The sequence below is a fragment of the Sebastes fasciatus genome, chromosome 8 (assembly GCF_043250625.1).
Source record: "Sebastes fasciatus isolate fSebFas1 chromosome 8, fSebFas1.pri, whole genome shotgun sequence".
Classification (NCBI taxonomy): Eukaryota; Metazoa; Chordata; class Actinopteri; order Perciformes; family Sebastidae; genus Sebastes; species Sebastes fasciatus.
The window spans coordinates 24,751,129-24,769,249 of NC_133802.1; the positions used below are offsets into that span (position 1 = coordinate 24,751,129).

General features: G+C 40.4%; 2 protein-coding genes across 2 annotated transcripts; one reads left to right on the forward strand and one right to left on the reverse strand.

Annotated features, from left to right (window-relative positions):
* Window positions 1-462: 462 nt before the first annotated feature.
* On the reverse strand, window positions 463-10,482 carry LOC141772986 (ATPase family AAA domain-containing protein 3-A-like). Its single transcript, XM_074644579.1, has 16 exons — window positions 10,145-10,482; window positions 9,192-9,268; window positions 8,966-9,067; window positions 8,813-8,872; window positions 8,663-8,732; window positions 7,017-7,182; window positions 6,785-6,854; window positions 6,508-6,663; window positions 5,374-5,430; window positions 5,135-5,260; window positions 4,222-4,346; window positions 3,989-4,040; window positions 3,832-3,902; window positions 3,563-3,730; window positions 2,525-2,633; window positions 463-2,439 (listed from the first exon to the last, which is right to left on the reverse strand). The coding sequence occupies exons 1-16, from the start codon at window positions 10,338-10,340 to the stop codon at window positions 676-678; spliced, it is 3,369 nt and encodes a 1,122-aa protein (XP_074500680.1). The 5' UTR covers window positions 10,341-10,482; the 3' UTR covers window positions 463-675.
* Window positions 10,483-13,951: 3,469 nt separating this feature from the next.
* LOC141772984 (succinate dehydrogenase [ubiquinone] iron-sulfur subunit, mitochondrial) lies at window positions 13,952-18,050 on the forward strand. The gene is made up of 8 exons (XM_074644575.1): window positions 13,952-14,134; window positions 15,743-15,876; window positions 15,980-16,065; window positions 16,212-16,348; window positions 16,491-16,607; window positions 16,793-16,894; window positions 17,445-17,567; window positions 17,659-18,050. Exons 1-8 carry the CDS (start codon window positions 14,072-14,074, stop codon window positions 17,737-17,739), a joined length of 843 nt encoding a protein of 280 aa, XP_074500676.1. The 5' UTR covers window positions 13,952-14,071; the 3' UTR covers window positions 17,740-18,050.
* Window positions 18,051-18,121: the final 71 nt, after the last annotated feature.

Sequence of the window (18,121 nt, forward strand, 5' to 3'; positions counted from 1 at the left end):
CTGTCTGTATGATTATTTTTTTTAACAATCATACATATTTAATAAGCTTCTTTTTTTTGGGGGGGGACAAAAATAGTGCTCGCTTCTCCCTGACCGTTAGCCATTGTTCTATTAGCTCCTTCGTGCGCTTTAGAAGTGCCAGGGAAGAAATATTCTGAACTAACACTTTGCAGATTGAACTCTTGCCAGAACCGCTCAGCAAACATGCAAGAATATCCCTTTTAGAAGGTAAATTTTCAAACTGTCACACAGAAACAGACTTTGAAAATGGCAACAACGACCAAAGGAGAGAAAGAAAGAAAGCAGAATGAAACAGTCAGACAATTGTAATGGTCCACACATGATTTTACTCAGACTTTTGCAGATATACAGGTCATAATCACACTATTACCTTTATGTTGACATACACAGTAACTGAGTTTAGGGCTGCCCTCTCTTAGTCGATTAGTCGACTAATCGGTCATGCTTTTTTCATGCTGAATGACTTATTTCCAAGAAACTGATGAGCACATCTCTGGTAAGCACAAGAGGACAGCCCTAATTGAGTTACAAACATATTGACAAAAGAGTAGACAGAATTCAAGGTGAACGTTTCACGCTTGAGGGTGTAAAAAGTGTTTAACAATTACAACAGCCCTTCATTCACAATAGCATCTCATCGAGGCTTTCAAGTGATCATTTCTTTGGCTTGGCTTGTGGTTTCTCGCCATCTCCGCTCTGTGTGTCTGAAAGAGGCTTCTCGGTTTGACTGGGTTCAGCTTCTTCAGTGCTGGGAGGCTGAGAGGCAGCGGACTTCTCGGCGGCTGGACTCTCAAGTTTCTCAGACTGTTCCACTACGACGGTCTCTGGATCAGCCTTGGTTTCTATGATGGGAACGGCTGCTGAGTTTGTGTCATCGGTGACTTCAGTTACTACGGTCTCCACCTCCTCTGCAGCCTTTGTCGTTTTGGCCTCAGCTTCCTTGGCAGCAACTTCAGTGGTCTCGGGTATTTTCACATCTTCTTTAGCCACAGAGTCAGTCTCCTTAGTTGTTAGGACTTCGGCTTCAATGGCAACCTCTGCAGGTGCGACTTCGGCTTCCATAGAAACCTCTGCAGGTGCGACTTCAGGTTCCTTGGAAACCTCTGCAGGTGTGACTTCGGCTTCCATAGAAACCTCTGCAGGTGCGACTTCGGCTTCCTTGGCAGCGATCTCTGTAGCCAAAGTCAGACCCTCTGCGTCAATGGCGGTAGTCTTAGGCTCCTTGGCTTCAGTTTCAATGGCAGACTCTGTTGAGAAGACTTCAGCTTCCTTGGCGGCGGTCTCAGCCATCGCAGGTTCGACCTCCTTAATAACCTCTGCGGCAATACCCTCAGACTCCTTCACCACTTCTGCCACTACCGCTTCAACCTCTTTAGTAGCCTCTGATGTTTCAGATGCTGTTTCCGCTACAACCTCAGTTGGCTCCTTGGCAACATCACTTTCCACCGCTTCAGCCTCCTTGGTGATGACCGCCTCAATCTCCTCGGTGATGGTTACTACGGCATCGGCCACCCTGGCCACGTCAGTTGTTATTGCTTCAGTCTCTTTTGCAATGTTTGCCAGGGACTCGGACACTTGGGCAACGTTGGTTGCAATTTCCTCGACAACCTTTGCAGCATCAGTCACTACTTCCTCGGCAGCCGACTCAGTTTCTTGGACAACGGTCTCCTGGGAGAGTCCAGCTACTGCAGCCTCTGACTCCTGGACAACATTAGAGACCTCTAATTCCTTCTCCGGAGCAACAGCAGAGACTGACGTTTCCGAGTGTGCTACAACATCCTCCTTGACTACTTCGATGGCCTCTTGAGCAGCTACATCAGCAGGTGGCTCTTCTTTACTCACAGCAGCAGTCTCCTGGACGGCTGCAGCTGGTATACCCTCAACCTCTTTAACCTCAGAGACGATGTCCTTCACCTCAGGAACAACAGTGTCTGCAGCTACAGCTGTGCCTAGAACAACCTCCTCTGTCAGGTCCTTGATGGCCTCGACCTCTTGCACCAACGGGACAGCAGCAGCCGTCTCAACAATGGTTTCACTCAGGACTGGAGTTTCTACAGTCATCGCAGCAACCGCTTCACTCTCTTTAACCAAAGTGGCGGCCTCTGTGAGGATAGCACCTGCCTCCACTTCTGTAGGTAGAGCTTCCGCCTGGGCAGCGTTGCTCACAACTTCGATGAGTGGAAGGACTTGTTGTACAGTCGGCGCTGTATCTTCGGTTTGTGCGAGTGAAGCAGCTTCCTGGGCTGCGATTCCTGCAGCCATTTCCTTAGGGAGGAGCACGCCGACCTTGCCAACCCCCGCACCTGATTCCATCAGCAGCCAGTCCATTTTCTGTGCGTGCTGCTTGATGGCATCATCAACTCTTGCGTCAATCATCGCTTCGGTCAGGACTCCATCTTCAGAAGAGTATGCAGCAGCCTTCCAGGAAAACAAATTTAATAAAAAGCTTTGGATTTGTTTCGAACGAGATTCATATTTTGTGTCAACGGGTTTTTTTACTCACCTGCCAGGCCACGCCAAGTTTGGAGATTTCACGACCGGACATGCCTTCTGCTCGCACCGCAATGTCTGAGCACTTCTGGCCATAGTCGAACTGAGCCAACTTTAATCTCCTGTTGAGTTGAAGCACAAGAGGTTTGTACAGTAACTGAGCCTTGAGCTTTAACTAAGGCCCTGTTTACACATATACAGATATTTTTAATAACTGATATTTTCCCCTCCATTTAAAATCTATCCACAACCTTCGTTTTACAAAAACATCTCCGTCCACACTAACATAAAAACGGCTCCAAACACTCGCCGTAATATTTACATGTCACCACAAGTGTAATCACAAGATAAGGTTCAAGGAGTTTCTCACTCCCTTTCCTTCGGCTTCATTACGGTCAGTTTGATAACAGTTATTGTTGTTGGGGGGCTGGGATTCCTGGTCGAACTGCATGACTGTCATCAACTGTCTCTTTATATGCATACATGAAGGGAGGTCATTCGGGTTTATGTCCATCGCCCTACTGAGTACTCCAAACCTCGCCTTCAATCGCCCAAAAGCACATTCAATCATTCGGCCTCGATGTGTTTAATGTGTTCCTGCTTTGGCCTCCTGTGACTGCAACATCAGAGCAAGTCGGGATCAAGTCCGACACAAATCTAAATCTGAACCTTAGAAGACGTTTTCAAAAATATCTGTTTTTGTGACCCAAAACTCCCTTTGCGTGTGGACGAGAGGCCAACAAAACGCAGAGGAAAATATCAATTTTTAAAAATATCTGTAAACGTGTAGACAGGTCTTTAACCAATGCACTCTGCAGCGCCTTGTGTGCTACACTTCCTGAGGACTTAAACACCATTTTATGAAAGCAATAAGTAAAGACTCATACTCCACTTTGGTTTCAGGACTGAACACATTATACACACCATTATGCAACTGGAGCTAGCAGGGCGACCTCTAGGGACCAATGCTTTCCTTTGTGGTAGTAAATCATCTCTGGTACGGAGCATCAACAATAGCCGTTTGAATCTGAAATACAATAAGAGTACTCACTGTCTCCCTGTAGTGGCAGGACCCAGCACAAATTTGTCGAAATACAGGCGCACCAGTCTTTCCCTCTCGTCCAGACCAGGTAACGCAAAGTTCACAATCTCATCAATGCGGTCATTAATGGCCCAGTCGAACTGTTCCGGTTGGTTACTAGCGAGCACCAGCATGAACCTGAGGAGACAGAATGAGACTACTTAGACTCGGCCGGTGACCTTTTCAGTCGTGGCAGTGACCTTTTCATGCCCAGCCATGCACGGTGAATAGATACCGACTTGTTGCTCTGCTCCCCGGTGCGGTAGAGGAATGCATTGAGGGTGGCTCTCAGGTCCTCACTGATTTTCTCCTGTAATGCAAAAATCATGACTCATGAATATATAATTAAAGCACAGGGCATCATCACCATGCATATGGCACTGCAGCTGAACTCACTGTGGCACGCTTACGCAGGAACGCGTCAGCTTCATCTACGAACAGCAAGACTCTGCAGAGAATCAGAGCGCATCGAAGAGAAGGAGCTTAAAAACTGCCATTTTTAATGTAAAGGCCTTTAATGTAGAATAACAGCAGCTCAGTATGTAACATTAAATAGAGTTCATTAAACAGCTGATATACACATAGTACTAATTCATTGAGTGTTAATGGAGCAGATTAAAGTGCCCTACCCTCGCCTGCTGGTGCTGGCCCAGTCAAACACCTTGTGCATGGCAGTGACTCCATCGCGCCCCATGGGTGCCACGTCCCCACCTGTCATGATGGCAAAGTCCATCCCCGAATGGAGAGCCAGTTTCTGAAAGGCAACGGAAAAAGCTTTGTTGAAAAAAGGAACAGAGAGGCAAACAGAAATGCACAACAAAGTCTTACATATATTAAGTAACAGCTCAGCTAAATATACAGAAAATATACTGCTTTACCACTACATCTTCAATGCGTGAAAGAAATACCTTCGAAATGTATCAAAAAATATTGTAAATAGTATTATGTACAATGTAGGGCTGCAGAGCTTCGGTAGTAATGAACAGCGAATATTCGGATGCGCTCAGCATCTTGTGGGCCCTATCCCCCTAGACGGCAGCGTTTTGAGGCTGCTGCCTCCAGCAGTGCCCGGCTGCAAGCCCGTGTGTAATGCAGCCTGCGGAAGGTTCCTATCGGTCCTTTCGGCCCGAGCCTCGCATGTGTTTCGCTCTGACATATGCAACGGCAACGAGGGCTCTTTTCTTGTCTCCGTGACATGACTCGGGAAGGACTCACGGCATAACGCTGCAACACGTGTCTTTCGGTTTAATTGCAGGCATTCATTTTTAAGGATCCTGTTATTCTACAGTGTTGTTGTTTGTTTAGTTATTTGTTATTGAATAAGAAGTATTTTCCAAAAGGTTCGGTGTGTTTTATGCATTTGTAATCCCAAGGGGTAAAAAAAAAAAAAAGAAGAACGAATATCCGACTACCAAAATTGAAAATCGATTACCTACCCAACGAACGAATAACCGAATAGTCTAATATTTGGGTCCAGCCCTAGTACAAGGACAGAAACAAAACATGAAAAGAGAGAGAAATCAAAAGGTGTTTGACTCGTACCTTGGCGAAAAGTGTTTTTCCAGTTCCAGGAGGTCCGTACATCAGGATGTTTCTGTACAGGCCTCGGTTCTGCCTGGTGTTACGAGTGGCGATGGCAATGTCCCTCACACGCCCCTCCAACCCTGCCTGTGTGATCCACAGCACAATGACAGCGTTTTTCACAAAGTCATAAAAAAAACAAGTCCATGAATGTTGAATTCAGAAGATATCAATACGACAAAAAAAAAAACATGACTCACGCTGAGCACCACGCCCTCCAAGGCGTCCTGCGGTCGGCTTCTCAGACGCCTGGTTGTCTAAAAATAAGGAAAACAACGGGAATAGCACGGTGACTTCAGCACAAATCATTTCAGTTAATTAACAGGTAGTCACAGGAATTATGTCTGAAATCTGAGAGCTTATAAACAGAATTTCTTATTATCCAGTCACAGAAAAATCCACATCATTTTAACACTTTATTACCAATAAGTGACTCTTCTGCTCTGACTGCTACAGACAAATTCAAATGTTCAGCTTTTTGTCAATGACACAGATGTTAGGGGTAAAAATGTGAAAAGCAATCCTGAAATTAACTATTCAGCACACATCCACCCGCTCTTATCTTGGTGAATGTGCTCATTCATTTAACACACTTCATTGGTATAACCGATAGCGTTTTTGAAGTTTTTGCCAGTTTCATGTTAAAATTCTCCCACATTCAGCTCATTTGGCCGGATTAGCTGGATTTACTACAGTCGATACACGAATAAACAAATCCATTTAAGCTATTTCTTGACAGAAAATAAATTTGATGCGCTACCAGCTGTTACAGGCTGATGTCGAAAATCTCAATTACAACAAGAATCCAGTCATTTCACTCTTATTTATGAACAGTGCTTTTCAAAATTAACAAAATAATCCCTATGCTGAACGCATTTATTTACATCTGAAGCTGCCTCATTAAAATATACTATTTACACCAGTGGTTCTCAAACCTTCCCCCCTTTCGGAGGATGGCTGTTTCTTATAGTTCATTTAGTCGGTCGTCCTAGTATGTTAAATAAATTGGTAGGATGAGGGTAAAACTTTATCAAACCACTTTTTTATTGACGTGACTGGAATGTAATGTTTCTAAATGTCTTCTAAATTTGTTGGGTCTCGTAATGTCAGCTGACATAAAATACACACTGGTCTCTCCTCATCTCCAACCACCTTCATTATTATTTATATATATGATAATATATATGTATAAAGAGACGATTTGTTTACTGTCACGCGTAAAAAAGACGTCAAAACATTAATTGTGCATCACATTTTCCCCCGGCTGTGCGCCCCACAGTTTGAAAACGACTGATTTACACACATCCTGCATGATAATGAGGATGTAGTTTGACCTTGATTGGGTGCTTGATGGCCTCTGCCACAGTTATCCTGGAGGTCTCTCGGACCAGCGACGGTTTGCCCAGACGAGCCTCTATGAAGCGCCCGCCCACCGCCGTGGCGTTCCTGGCAGTATACACTCCTGCCGCCAACAGGGTCAACCCAGCGACCTGTGAGGGACAAAAAGGCGAACACATTGTACAGCATATCAAACCACTGCTTCCCATAATCCTCTGCAGTCCTCCTGTGGTGAAAATGTGACAAAGCGTGACAGGTCTGACATGGATTTACCGTGGCGGTGAGTTTGTCCCAGTCAGAGACGAAGGCCCTGAATCCCTCCCCGAACACCGCTCCCGCCGTCCTGCCAGGAACAAAACACAATTATCACACAGACTGCCGCCGCCGTGGTGGCCACACTCGCTGCCGCCCTCTGGGACTTTACTCGCAGCCGAGAGAGATACTAGGAGATAACATGCCAGTTACTCTGAGGATTAAGGGAAGTGGAAAGTCATTTTGGCCTCACTTTATAGATTCAAGGACAGTTTGTCGGTGTTCAGCAGCTTTCAGGCGGATCTGCTCCCGGATCAGGTCTGCGTTCTCCCGCTCCACGTGGGCGCGGGCTTTGGCCTCCGCTTCAATGCGATGCAGGTCATTCTTGTGTCTCAGCTCCATTTCATGTTCGATGGTAGCTGGGAGGCAAAGAGGCAGATATTCATAACTACAATGTTACCACTTCTGACAGGGCTGACCTATTTAAATCATTATGGTTTAACTGAACACTGTGCCAAAACTAGATTGAACTAATTTAATAACAGATACAGTTCCTTTGTACTACTCTTCTAATATGGAAAACCTTCTCTGCATTTTACTGTTACGCACGGCCGTTCACTGTGTTTACCTTCATTAAATTGGCTGAAAACAACACCAGGCTGCTACAGGGTCACTATACAGACCTCTACACACATCAGACTGGTCGGTTATAACTCTACTAAGGAGACGTCCGGTTACCAGAGCGCATTATAGCCTCTTTTCCAACTATGAGTCCAGTGATGTGACTGGCTGAGAGAGTATTTAATAATCACAGCACCCGCTGATCTATATTCACGTTCGCTCAGCTGTTTTGCACGTTGCGCTGCTGCACATATACTGTATGAACCAAAATAGAAGGTGCGCATGGAAGACGCCTAGAAGACCTTCCACCTTGCACTTGGCAGTTATTATGCAGCACCACAATATTTCATTTAAAATGCTATTTTGACACACATTTCCCCTTTGAAAAATATTGCCCCTCCTGTGATTTGAAAACTGCAGCAGGCCATACTGCAATTTAGATAAAATTTTGATTCATTGTGCAGCCCGACCTGAAAGTTCACCAACATTCAATTTGACGCATAGCGAAGATGTACACTGACCTGCTGTATGTTCACGTCATTGTAACATAAGTCTACCTGGCACAAAAGACAAAACGCGCTTCGGTGACGCAGTAACGCATTGGATTAATAACTGTAATATAATTACTGTTTTGTAAATTATAATCCCCTACACTACTCGTTACTATAGAAAGTCATGATATTACAGTAATGCATTACTGGTGGTATTTATCTGTGGGTGTTTCACTAGGAACTCAAACAAAAAGAACACTTTGTTTTGCTGATTATTACTGTATGCACCCCTATACTATTTATTAATTTACTTATTTTTGGTTTATTTACTTATTAAGACACTATTACAATGGTCTATTCGTGTCTCTGTTTTTGGTTGTACAATTAAAAAAAAGAAAAAGTGGATAATCAAGTTAATTAGCGCAGAGAACCAATGCAAATGTCTAATGAAGAGCTAATTCATCATCATGATAAATACTAGAATAATGTTAGTGAGTGTCATGAAACTCCACTGGGTTGGCTAGCTTTCTTCCAACACAGATTACAGGCCCAGGGGAGACTTTGGTGAGCCACAAATCTCACAGTGAGCCATGTAATCTCTGAGTCATCATCAGTGCTGATCAAGAGCCGTATTGACACCTGCAGATATACAGTATCATGGTCACTCTTTGCTTCGGAGCAGCACAAATCCTACTTATTGCATCTTTAAATTGGGTCAAAATGAGTTTTTACATGACAATATGAGTGGATGAATAATGTGTAAAATGTATTTGGTTTCATCTTCTACCTTTTCTCATGGACTCTTGCTTCACAACCGATTCCTCTTGTTTGCGAAGGTTCTCCTCGTTGAGGAATTGCTGTGGATAAAAAAGAAACATATGATGAGCATTCAGGTATTCAGGTGTTGATTGCAAGTGTCCATTTATAAAAGGTTTACCTGTTGCCGCAGCTGCTCATCATACCTCTGTCTGGCAAGTTTGTCTTGATATTGTGCCCTCTGGAGGTGAAACAGAAAATAATTCATTACATTCACATACTGTATATATCTTGTAGGTGAAACTTGTGTTTTATTTTAGTGTTGATTCCATACAGCCTGGTTTTGCTTTGTCTCCTCTGCCAGTGTTTTGCGTCGCTCCTCGCCCTGGAGGTGGATCTGCTCGCTCTTCAGCTGCTCCAAAGCCGCCTCATATTCCTGTTGGGGGAGTTTGTGGTTTGTGTTATATGCTTACTGACATCACGGTTTAGCCTGAGCACAGTATGAGTTGATCACACAATCACATCAGAGACGACAAAATCGCCCTCCTCCAAACACCTACTTTCACTTTACTCTGATGCTCCAGCTGTACAGTCTGCTCCTGCATGCGAGCCAGATCCAGTGCTTGTTTGGCATTTCCTGTTGAAATACAAAATAAATAAATAAATAAAAAACAGTGAGTGGTGCTGCTTTATTTATTCAACTATTTAAATTTTTAACCACCAGGATAATTATAGTTACACTTTTGGGTATAACATGCACAAGATGACGTGGACCCTGAGTCTGTTTGTAGACAGAACTGCAGAAATTTAAAAAGGGGAATGAATCAAATATACACTTGGTAAAAAAATACCCCCACACAGTGAACAGCTGTAAGCATGTTCATCTGCACATACATACTGACATGAAAGGCATGTCTATGTGGCAGAAGACAGGTGATGAACGGGGACACTTTGTTCCATCTGTGCTCCCTGACACGCCCACCAAAGCTGTCTATATAAGCTGCAGACTGTGTGGAGGTCACAAAGGTTGGCATGCTTCTTGCAACCATGTGCATATTTATAAGTAACTCAACACCCTCATTTGTTCTTTTCTCCCTCGACCTGCAAGCCAAACTCTATTTAAAAAACACCATCAAAATTACACATACTTCAGAACTACTTTAGACTAGTTTTCTGATAGTCACATAACATTAAAACAGATTAAACCAGTTGAAAAAGTTGAACTCTTATCTATATTGTGCTTCTAAGTTTGATAAATGTATGCCGAATTAAAGAATAACACCTGATAGTTTAGCAGTAATCATAAAACATAATATTTAAAGTGTGCAAATTTACCATTTTGAAACTTCACTTTCAACTTCGCATTTTTTGTGTTTAATTTGGCGTGAGGGACATTCATCCAAAAAGAACACAACGTACCGACATGGGAAAGTTTTTTTCCAGTCCATTAAATAAAATACTTATAAGCAAGTATGTATGTTATATGCTGGTAAGAAAAAAAATGAGTACACACTTGATTTGTCGAGGTCTCTTGCAGCTTTTGCAGCTCTCTCCAGTCCAGTCGGGTCAAAGTTGCTCCACTTGTCTCCTGGTTTGTCTCCCCCGGAGCCTCCTGCTGCACCGCCGGCTCCTTCAGCTGCAGCAGCCCGTATCTGCTCCTCCAGCGGCGGCGTGCTGGAGCTCTTCCCCCAGCCGAAGAGCCACGACATTCTGCCTCAAAAGTGTCCGAGCAACAGTTTGCACTACCGGACTGTAACTTTGAGTTTCAGAGCCTCTCCACGGTGGACTAGTCTAGTAAACCCATGCTTGCTTTTTTGGACCAGCGTCAAGTAGTTAGACACCAACAGGTGATAGAAACTTCCGGCCAAAACTTTCAAAATAAACAAGTATCGATTAAATATAGCCTGCAATATTTTACAATAAATACACAGTGAAACAGGAGGAGGAATGTATAGTTGATCAAGTTATAAATTATTATATAAAATGTCCCCTTCAATGCATGTTGTGAATACACTTGTCTGTGCAATATATCCTTGATGCAATATACACCTCAAGTGCAACTTTGTTTACATTTTATTTATTACATCTACCCTACCTATTTTACAAGTGCAATTACCTCTGTTTACATTACATCTATTTTTATATTTTATACTTCTAGTGTAACACTTCTGTTTATATTTATTCATTACATCTACTTTACCTATTTTATTTACTTTATAACTGTGTGTGTTTTACCTGTTATATGTTTAACCTGCCTCGTTTAGTCTTGTCAAGTATTTGTTTTAAAGCACTGACCAGAAGTGGCAACTGTGAATCTCGTTTTATTTAATACAATGACAACAAAGCTTTCTATTCTATTCTATTCTATTCTATGTTTTTATAGTTATTCATATGGCCTGTTATTCCATATATCCATGGCAGAATTATAGAGAATTAAAATAAACCTAAAGAAACAATATAAAAAAAATTCAGACAGATGTTTGTTTGTTTGTTTTACACTGAAATGTCAGTTTCTTTTTTTAAAAGTACTTTTATTTTGGAAAAGCATTTATTTCACATTACAGAATCAGTATTACTGCCAACATACTGCTAACATTGTGCACATTTAAAACAAGACTTTATGCAGTACAATTGACAACCTTTTAAATGCCTGGCTCCTCCAGAGGTAATAATTATTAACAGTTGAACAATTGAACATGGGAATCTTTCACCTTATACGCATACACACATATACAATACACATATACACACATACCCATACATATACACATAAATGGATAAAGAGTGGGTTGTTAAACGTGATAAAGTAGCCTAATATATATCACATTACGTTCTCCCTAAATTATTCTATCAAATTAGCTGAAGTCTGTGAAATGTCAGTTTCAACCTATGTTTGTTGAGTGGAGTGCTATACATCCAAGAAATAATCCCTTTATTTAGTTTTTTCATATGCTTTTATTCTGAAAATTTGAAACAATAAAATCACTTTAGGCTGCATCTGATACTGTCCAATATTGCTTATTAATGCTTAAGCCATGTATTATCATTGTGGGTCCAAGGGATCCTTATTATTGTATTGTTTATTTGTGTGATTGATAGATACATAGTTTTAAAATTCAGACTGAAAATAATAACATTAGACAACAATTTATCTAATGGGGAAACAGGAGTAATATATTTTAGGGTCTGAGCCAGGGGGATGTTTGGGCAGCCCTGTAGGTTGTGTGCACTAATATGATGAGGGGTGCAGATTATTTCTAATCTGGAGAGTGAATCATGAATGTTCAATTTTGTATACTATACAATCAGTTTTTCCCTCAACCTTCAAATTCATTACCATCTGAATAGCTTTATTGTGTACATCTCTGTCCCAGTGATGTCATGGATATTGAATGACAACAGACAGGCAGTCATTACATTACTACACTACATACATAAAAATAGACATAGTGTAATCACACAGAGTGGCTCCTATCTCTTTTATTGGCCTTTTATTAAGGCAACATACACTAAGCTAAGGGGTCTATCAAAAGTGACTGTTGATATTATTTAGATTAAAGTGATTTCTTTGGGGAAACTGGGCTATTGCAGCAAAAAATCAGTTACGGCATATTGCATATATATTTAATTTTTTTGATACTTTATTTTTTCCCTTTTTTCGAGGTTGTTTTCATATATGCAATTTACAGTTTGTAATTACAATAGTTTATAAACCAATTTTTTAAGTAGTTGAGCTTATAGACAAACTCATTAAGTACGCTAGAGAAAACAACTTCAACATTCAAAATTGAAATAAAATTAAGAAAAGAAATAATAATAATAATAATAATTATAATAATAATAATAATAATAATAAAAAGAAAGAATAGAATTAAAAAAAACACAACAAAAATAATAATAATAATAATACAAAAATGAGAGAGTAATAATAAATTAAATAAACAAATAAGTTAATAGAAAATAAAAAAGCCCCCCCCCCCCCTTTTATATGTGCACACATATTAATCATAGGTCTCATATATATTTTATAGGGTCAAAGACATATTGAGTAACTGCACACTAAGTATAACACAAGATCTAAAGTACTTCATTAAGATGGCCTGAAAATGATATATTGAGACAAAAAAGAAATTAATAAGAAACATGTACAGTATTAAAATATACCCCAAAATGGAATACATTCAGTAAAGGGCAGAAAAAAAAAATATATTTTTAAATCAATATAAATTCATTATCATCAAATAAGAATGATTGGGGGTAAAGTAAAATCATTATTATCATAAACCTGATCAAATTAATTGGATCAAATTAATTAGACCTGCATTAGCTCTGTATGTTAATTAGGGGTACATATATAAATATATAATCATTATATGTAACTGACCCTGGTTTCACAATGATGGTTGTGAAAGACATATGGTGCCTTCATGTGCTGTCGGATATATACGCAATTAATGGTTGTGAAGTGTGCATTTACGACCTAATTAAGTGAAGCATGTGTTTTTATATGGAAACATGACATATTCATGCTTTAGGCTAATTTTTATTCTCCAGCTGCGGCAAAAAAAACAACCTACGTGCCAGTTTGTGGTATGAAAGCCGGTTGAAAGAGCTGGGTGAGAGCTATGGTTGTTCTATACTATTGATGTGTTGGTCACGAACGAGCCGGTTCAAAGAGCCGGCTCTTTAATTGAAAGATAAGAGCCGGCTCCCGTCCGAGAGCCGTTTTTTTCTTTTTTTTCTTTCTTTAATTAATTGAAGGCAGAATGATAGGACGATGTTCTCCGCGCCACGGGCACTCCATGCACTGACTCTGACTGAATGTTGTGTTAATGACCAATCAGGTGATGACAGACAAGGATCATACCATCAAGCAGGGAGGAGAGGGGTGCGCGGCGCGCTGACGGTCTACAGGTACAGAGCAGGAGGGAGAGGAGGAGAGAAAGAGAGAGAGGAGTGCGGTGCGCGAATAGCAGACAAGATGAGTGACAGTCCGAAACAAAGCAGCATGTAAAATTATGGTATTCTGGACATTATAAGGTTTAGTATAATTAAATTGATTAATTTAAGTGATATATGTGCACACATACTAATCATAGGTCAAAACAGCTAAAGCTAAATTTGGCTGAATTATAAAAGGCAGAAGTGGTAAAACGAAGAGCCGTTTGGGAGCCGAAAGAGCCGGCTCTTCTTGGTGAGCTGAGCCATATGATCTGGCTCACTAAAAAGAGCCGGAATTCCCATCACTATTCTATACATCCATGGTGGGAGTTCGTGAAGGCAACGCAACAGCAGCGAACACTCCAACGTGCTTACGTCACGCGGATGCACGTAGAGGGCGTGGCTTAGGCCTACATAGAAGGTAGTTGAGACAACAGTGAGCTGTCCTGTCTGCTCTGTAGAGGAGTTAAAGCTACTACAGTCACAAGAAAACAGAAAGATGTCTGTGGTTAGCTGCGCCTTGAGCCGAAATGTTTTGGCTATAAGAAACTCTGGCATGGTGGTGAGTACAACATATTTTATTCAGTAACAGACATCTTTATCTTTAAGAAATGTGTATGTTATTGTGTGTTTGTGTTGATTTATTGACCTTTAGGTTTATTCTAGGCTACAGTGAATCATCCCAAAGTGTGTTAGGTAGTTTTGTCATCAAACGACCTGTAAAAACACACCCTGCTCCCAGGCTATATGTGTGTAAATGTCTATTGAAGAAGCTTATTCTAGTATCATCTGCTTCACTGTAAAGTGTAAACTACATTAGTAATATTTACATTCAGCAAAACAGTCCATTATCAATATACTATAATAAATGCTTAGTAAACCTATGCATTGTGCATGAGCTGAGCTGTTGTACAACCCCATCCCATTAAAGCATTATATATATATATATATATATATATATCAAATCTAAACATTTAGGGTGCACAAAGATGTGTTTACTACTCACAACTGTATAGATATATTTAAGTTATTGTGCTGAAGTCCACTTTTCATTGTCCTCGTAGAGTCAGTTAAGTAACTCAAAGACTGTGCAGTGATGTAACACTCTCATGTTAGTTCATCCAAGCTGCCACTAGAGGGAGACTCCATACCTTCTTATGAAATGGAATAAACTGCATTATACTGTATAACTTATAGTATAACTGGCCAAAACATGACACAATATAATATTAATTTCTGCTCTGAAAGATTCAAACTGTAGTTCTTACAATTTACAATATCTATATTATGTTGTGTAGGGTACATGATGTGGTTTTTAAAGGCTTTCGTTGAAATTATTTTATTATTTTTATTGTTTTGATTTTATTGCACCTTTGTTTTATTATGTTAGTTCGCCTCTTCCTTTTACTGTAAAGCCCTCATTGTTAATCACTTAATGTTTCCTCTTCATGGTGTGTTATTATAACTCTATTGTATTATGCTTTATTGGCATTCTATCTGACTTATATGAGATTACTTCTGATATTTTCATCTTCTTTTTTTAATATATGAGGTTATTCGCTGTACTTAAATTTCACCTGCTTTATATGAGCTTATTTCTCTTATTTATCCACGTTACCTACCCATATGAACTATTTATTTTATTCTGCATCTGTTTATGTATGGGCTCAGTGCTGATTGATACATGTGCTCTCATTTTTTATTATTATTATGTAAATTTTTTTAACCTGGAAAGCATTTAATGCCTAAACTAAAATTATTATTAATATTACTACTATTATTAATATTATTATTATTATTATTCATAATGATTATTATTATATTAGATTCATGAAATACAAATAAAGCTTAATATTTGTAGTTGTTTGCATGAGTTGATGTAATAGTACAAGTAGTATCCTCTGGTGTTACAGGATCAAATTACCAAGTGCTTCCCATTTTAGACTCAGTCGACATAAACAGCAACTAGGTCACATGATGACGTGTTCTGTTGTACATAACTCTTGCATTTATTGCTCTTTATTTTACTAAAAGAAAGTGCTTTTAGTAGAAGGAATGAAAGAAAAAAACACTTGGAGGAAATAAAAATTGAAAAAAGTGTAGAATCTCCATGTGATACTTCTGTGGGAGCCATATATCCTGCCTCACTTGTTTATTATCTGTGATACAGATGGTACGGCACGCCCAGACGGCCGCTGCCCCGGCTCCTGAATCCAGGATCAAGAAGTTCCAGATTTACCGCTGGGACCCAGACACCGCCGGAGACAAACCACGAATGCAGACATATGATATTGATCTTAACACGTAAGTCATAACCGGGTCCATGAACGGAACATTGTTGAGCTGTATTTTTCTTTTTACACAAATCAAAGTTATAATCTATTGACCTGTTCCTGTTGATATATAGCTGTGGTCCAATGGTCCTGGATGCCCTCATTAAGATCAAGAATGAAATTGACCCCACACTCACATTCAGACGCTCCTGCCGTGAAGGTAAGAAATAAATCTAGATTCAGCTTGCACATAAAAATTTCAACAATTTCCACTCAGATAAAAAACAAATGAAACATATGAACTGGTCTGTTTAAATTAACCTTTGTGCCAGATGTCAGTGACCCATTGATTGCGTATTCCTTCAGGTATCTGTGGCTCATGTGCCATGAACATAAATGGAGGCAACACACTGGCATGCCTTAACAAAATTGACACCAACACAAGCAAACCGACCAAAATCTACCCGCTTCCACACATGTATGTGGTCAAAGATCTGGTGCCTGTAAGTATTGCAAGAGTAGAAAGTTTAATGTGCTACAGCAGGTGATCATGAACTGTGTGAATGTCGCATGGATTTAAAAAAAGCAATCGTATATGGTGCATTTATTGGTTGTTTGAGTTCTCCCTCCTATGATTTCCACCAGGACATGAGCAACTTCTATGCACAGTACAAATCCATCGAGCCCTACCTGAAAAAGAAGGATGTAGCTCAAGAAGGGAAGGAGCAGTATTTCCAGTCGGTGGAAGACAGACAAAAACTGGTAAATAAACCAACGTCTTACTGTAATAAATACAGACCTGATGCTGTGGCAGCCATGTTAGAGATCTTCATATCTTGGCCACAGTGGTCATTTCATCACTTTCACACCACAGAACTGGTCAGCCGACCTGTCTTGTGTCCGATGTATTACTATTATTATTAATCATAGTCTTCTTAACCCAACAGGACGGCCTGTATGAGTGCATCCTCTGTGCTTGCTGCAGCACCAGCTGTCCCAGCTACTGGTGGAACGGAGACAAATACTTGGGACCTGCTGTCCTGATGCAGGTGGGTAATCAGATTTAGTTATGAGATGCAGTTCCAATAAGTCAGATATTTGATGTGGTAACAGGAGTTCATAGCAAAATGAAGGGCCAGGTGAGCCTGTAATGCTCATTGCAAACCACAGAGAAAACTTTGGTAGATCCACTAGTGAGGCAAATAATGTGACGTTTAGCCTGAAGGTGGTGCCAGACCAAAGGCCATGTTGTTAGTATTTAATGAGATTGTAAGCGGAGTACCTCGAAAAATACAATATACTACCTGGAACACGTACCAAAAGCCTACAAAAGGAGGAATTATATATTTTTGGGATCCTGAGAATTATAGCACTCAAACAAATAACAAGAATTTGGAAAAAATTGGAACCTCCCAACGTCAACAAATGTCTGGAAACAGTAGAAGACAGATATAGTATGGAAAAGGTAATTTATAAAATCAATAAGTATGAAAGGTTTTTGGAAACATCAAATTAAACCTTTTTTTTCCTGGTTATCATTTTCGTTTTTTTCATGATGGAGCAAACAGCAGATGACAACTGTGCTCCTTTATCCCACAGGCATACCGGTGGATGATCGACTCCCGTGATGAATTCACAGAGGAACGTCTGTCTAAACTTCAGGACCCCTTCTCTCTCTACCGCTGCCACACCATCATGAACTGCACTAAGACGTGTCCCAAGGTACTTTGATAGCGTTCTCACACACACACACACACATCATCTCGCAGAGTTAATGGAGTTTAAGTTTCTCACTGTCACGTTTGACACACAGGGACTCAACCCAGGAAAGGCCATCGCAGAGATCAAGAAAATGATGGCGACGTACAAAGAGAAGAAAGCAGCAGCTTTGTGAAAATCCAGCTGGAACCAGGAACTTTAGCCTAAATCAGCACCTTTTTATGATTTTCATAAGCGTGTGGATGTGTGCAAATGTGATTTTATGAGGGAGATAAAGACAGGAAATTGTGAGAGAAGGGCGCTGGAAAGAACTGTTAAGCAAAATCTTTTGAGTGATGCAACATGTTGGACCACACCTCTGCTATCTGTCTGCAAAGTGAAAATACTAAGCTCTGTTGTAAAAATTGTAGACTGTAAATAATTAAATATGTGTTCATTAAAGATGTGCTGGGCTCATGATGGAAACTAAATAAATGTTTTTGGATGAGGAAAGAACAAATGACTCTTTTGTTGATTGTCTTTGCAACTTACATTGCAATAAACAATATTGAAGCCGC